We start from the raw sequence: 4,827 nt of genomic DNA on the forward strand, positions 1-4,827 counted from the left end.
TGTTGAACTTTGTATATCGTATATATATGGAAATATCACACGCTCGTTACCTATTATGTACATATTCTCTCACATGTTCTATTCTTGTGTTCTTCTTTGCGATCTTCTATCTTTCCTGATTGATATTACCGCTTTAGGCACATTCTTTTGTTCCCTTTATGGAAATGCTTCCCTCGAGCTCCCTCACATATACCAGGAGCTCTCCCTCCGCATCTCCTCAGTCTTTTATACTTGACTGAGGAGTGAGTCTGCCATGTCCCTTCATGTCCCTTATGTCCTAACGTACTTATGATGCCTCTGTAGTCATATATTAGGTACTACATGCGTAACTCAGTCTTTTCCCTTATACTTGACTGAGGATCATATATTAGGGAATTATCGCTCTTGCCTTCAGATCCAGAAGTTCATCACCATGTTAGATGGAATTAGTGACAGGCAAATTCCACCCAATATAGTCACTCCAAGTGGGTGACTGAGGTGGCCTTGCAATTGGTGGCGCGCTAGAGCCGCGAGATTCTACCAACACGGGCGCTATGTCCTGCGAAATTCATGCAACTTTCTACACGCTGTCTCTTTCAGAGACCATTGTTCCCTGAGGCTTGGCTACTGAACCTGATCTCACCGAGTGATGCAGACGATGGCAGCGTCGAGAGGGACGTTCGTGGTCGGCATCACGTACACCCCTGCCCGGTTCCGACATCTCCGGACACTAGACGCGTGGGTGCAGCACAACGCGATATGTGAGGACCTTGATGCGTTGGGCGGAATCCCGCACCCGCCTACGATGTCCGTCCGTCTCAGCGAGGTCGGCGATGCGGGTGCGGCTTTGTTTTCGTGGTCGCTATCCGAGGTGCGTCTTGCTTCGCCCACTCCCACTATTCGACGACTTCTTAGCCCGTTCTTCCTTTCTTCTTCAGACCATCGTGACGTCTGTCTGCCCGAAGATAGTCGGAGCAAGTAAGAACGTGATGTTGCAACGATCGATGTGAGTATATATAGCGCGTGCATGGCTTGAACGGCCCTCTATAACCCCTTTTTTCTGTGAAGAACCCGCATTCTATACCGGTGCGCCTCCGGATCACCCACCGTATTTACCAAGTGGGCTGACCAACACGCTTGCAGCATAGTGTCAAGTACGACCGACGTATTCTCGAGTCCTTACGGAACCACTGGGCATTCGATCAACGCTCACGTCTCCAACATTCCCCCACCCCTCACATCGAAGGGAACGCGAGACGTCACTCAGACGAACTTCAACTCGTCCCACGGCACCCTGGAAACGTCCAGTGAGACTTCCACCCCCGGGCCTCAAGCGCCCAGGACCAGTGCAACCCCGGCCGAATGGGGAGCGCCGAACCACACGAAAACCTATGCTCCGTGCCAGGAAAGGCCCGATACTCAGTCCCCCGCGGATGGGCCGCGATCTCAGCGTGTCGCCGCTTTGTCACCTCCCATCCCGGTCACGACATCAAATCTTGCTCCAGCTTCGCCCTATTCGACAGTGTCAGAAAGGTCGCCAGCGCTACCTGATCCAGTATCACGTTTGGAGCTGGTCGTAAGACAACCGCCGGCGGCATCCCTTTCGTCGCCTACTCCTGCTCCCTCGTCTTCTATTCCCACATCGCTTTCTATTCAAGATCGATCTTCAATATCCAAGACTTCGCCTGTGACGATTCACACGATCACAGCGCCGCATCTGATCTGTGGTCCCTCGGAGCACGCGTTAAAGCCTCTGCCGCTGCGTCCCGCTCCTGTGGCTCCATGCGCCTCGGCCAAGCTAGGCATTACCACAAAGCCGGAGCCAGGGTTGTTGCTCTCTGAGGCGCAACCGTCCTCGAAGAGGGCCTCGCACGCACCCTCCATCCCTTGTTCTCCCCCAATCGCTTCGGCATCAACCGACGAGTCATCGATCGGGCCCCATGAAGAATCGGGCAAAGGTTCCAAACCTGACGAGGGGATAGATGCGCCAGACCTTCAGCCGGTTGTGTCTACTGCAGAGGCTGGAACGGGGCTGCTTTCCAGATCCACCGCGACATCAAAAAAGGAGCGAGGACCGAACACGGCTTCGTACCCACTCGTCGATTTCTCGATGGCCATTCCAGACGATTCCCCGACAGCCCGAGTGCTGTCTCAGGCCTTATCAGGGGAAGTGGTAGACGACGCCACGGCATTTTCTGCCACCCCAGCGCACGCGTCGTCGCAACGGCCCGTTCTCGCCTTGGGTGTTACTTCCACTTCTTCGGACGATGTCACGTCAATTTCATCTATCCCCCCCTCTGATCCGCGGTCCGAAGCCAATTTGACGGGACATCTGATTATACCAGTCAGTCATGACGCTGCGACATCATCACTTACTTCTGCCCCATCATGCAATACGGGTGCTTTTACCAGCGAACCGGCGTCAGGACTTGATACCTGCACATCGACGATTGCTGCCCACGTTCCCACCACGGATCTCCGAGTCACTCAAGGTCCGTCCAGCAGTAGCAGCAGCAGGATTATATCTTCTGCAACCCCGTTGTCGCTAGGGACTCCCATCACTCCAGCAAATGCTCACAGAACTTTGTCATCTCAGCACGACACATGTTCGGTTTTGCCGTTTGCCGCGGTTGCTCCCGCTGAGCCATCCCCTGAGCTCGTCGCCAGTCCCGCCGCGCCAAGCTCGACTGGTGCACATCGAGCATCGACTGATGCGACACCGGAACCCACAGCGCCTCTTCCTCGTAGCGATCATCGAATCGTAACTCACAGGCCGTCATCACTCCTAGGATGGGCAGAAGCCCGTTCCCACTCATCGTCCCCGCACCTTACAGCCGCGTCCCATTCTGTCGCGACACCCCATTCGGTCTCAGGCGCAGAGTCAGGGTCGACGCATTGCAGTGCGGCTGCAACCCCAGCCCCCACCCCCCCTACCCCGCTACCGCCCGCGGAGGGACCAAATGTGGGAACGGATCATGACGTGTCTAATAAGGAATCATCGTACGTGCCGGCCATGGACTCTTCGCCTGGTTCTCCTCCGGAAACTTCCCCGCCGACCCCATCAGATGGTATAGTGAACCAACGTTATGCTCCTGTCGAGAGTTTGCTGTTGCCCGCGAGGTTCGGAGACACCCCATCAATCACGTCGACGCTACCGGGACCCTTTCCCCTGCACGAATGTGGGACCGATTCTGGCACAACCTCACCACTTGTTCCCCGGGAACCTCCTGAGAAGCCTGGTTTCTCGAAACGCCCCTCTTCTGAGATCGGTGAGTTCGCTGTACATGAGTACCGGGCTATGGCGCTAATATCGAGGACGATCTGTCATCAGCCGGCCCTTCCCCCTTTGAGGAAGGAGGAACCTCATCGGAGAGAGTGAACAAGCGCCGAAAGCTATCGCCATGCCCTGCCATCGACTTTCGGAAGCTTTTGCCTTCCCGAGCTGGGCGTGCGTCTATGCGTCTTCGGCGGGCGGGCAAGCCCCGAGTCCTTCTCAGAGGTGGAGCTGCATCGCGTTCCACTCCATTCGATTCATCCGAAGATGGGAGTACTGCGATATCCGCTACTTCGGGGAAGCAAGCCAATGGAGAAATGATGGCACGACGTGGGGGTGCGCCGAACGTTCATATGGACGTGGATGCAGGCGCGATACGTCACGTATTCGGACCTGATAATGTGGAGAGCGGCGATCGCGTTCAGGCGCTGATGGAGGAACACCGAGAACTGGTGCGCCGATGCGACGCGCTCCAGTCGGAAGTCATGACACACGAGACGCGTATGAAACAAGATCGGGAGAAGCTCGTACGCTCCGTGGCACTTTGCAAGTCCGTTACCTCGCAGCTCGGCTGCTCTCTCGCGCTTTGCGAGGACGTCTCCATCGGCCTCAAACGAGCCATGGTTGCCCTCGACCGAGAGGAACGAGAGCATGCGCGTACACGTGCGATACTCGCGCAAGCTGAGGAGCGGGCAGAACGCAAGCTAGCGCTCCAGGCCGAGGAACATCAGGCGCGCCACCAAGCATGTGCAGCCGAACGTGTCTCAATCCTCAGCGTTGCCATGGAGGCGGTCGAAAACGCACGGTCTCTCCTGCCTGGGATCCTAGATGATACTCAGAAGCCATCATCACTCGTGCTCGCGACGTCTGACATGTTTGGAGATGACGCGCTCGTCCTTGCGTCCAACTGTTTGAAGAACCAGATTCTGCGTGTCACAGACAATGAGACGCGACAGCGTCAGACAATCGCAGATTTGCAGCAATCGTTACGGACCTCAGAGGCTGCAATGCTTGCCGAACAATCTGCTAAGGACGCTGCCCTGTCCGCCTCTCGAGAAGCCACGGTCCGCGCGGACGATGTCTCCGCAAGATGCGATGCTCTTGAGCGTGCTTTGCAGCACGAGATTCAGCGCCGTCGAGAAATCGAACAAGCGCTGGAGAGAGAGAGTTGCATGCGGTTGCATTTGGAATCGAGCATGAACGACGTGACATCGGAGTGTTCCACGCCGTTCATCGTGCCTGCGCTAATGCAGGCGTTTCTTGAGGTGTCAAAGATGACGAATGAAGCAACGCACGCAGGCTCCACAGAAACCTGACTGATCTAATTTTTATGACATATCTGTACTGCTCGCGCTGTTTGCTCTCTAATAACGAAGGAGATCAGGGTGCTCCCGTGCACGCATTTCGGCCTGTCAGAACAACGTCGCACCCCTCGTATACGCAAGGCGAGGTGACCTCCTCCTGGTGTACGACGCAGTCCCAAATGTCGGGCGGAGCGCCAACGGAGGAACGGGCTGCGAGGAAGCACGGACACAGTTGTGAGCCTCGCGCTCGTCGAACAGCTGCGCGGGAGG

At 56.2% G+C, this 4,827-nt stretch overlaps 1 protein-coding gene across 1 annotated transcript; it reads left to right on the plus strand.

Annotated features, from left to right (window-relative positions):
- Positions 1–637: 637 nt before the first annotated feature.
- PUNSTDRAFT_138401 (uncharacterized protein) lies at positions 638–4,569 on the plus strand (the record flags this gene model as incomplete). The annotated part of the gene is made up of 5 exons (XM_007388087.1): positions 638–850; positions 918–985; positions 1,123–2,253; positions 2,752–3,248; positions 3,311–4,569. 5 exons carry the CDS (start codon positions 638–640, stop codon positions 4,567–4,569), a joined length of 3,168 nt encoding a protein of 1,055 aa, XP_007388149.1.
- Positions 4,570–4,827: the final 258 nt, after the last annotated feature.

Source organism: Punctularia strigosozonata (genome assembly GCF_000264995.1).
Source record: "Punctularia strigosozonata HHB-11173 SS5 unplaced genomic scaffold PUNSTscaffold_16, whole genome shotgun sequence".
NCBI lineage: Eukaryota > Fungi > Basidiomycota > Agaricomycetes > Corticiales > Punctulariaceae > Punctularia > Punctularia strigosozonata.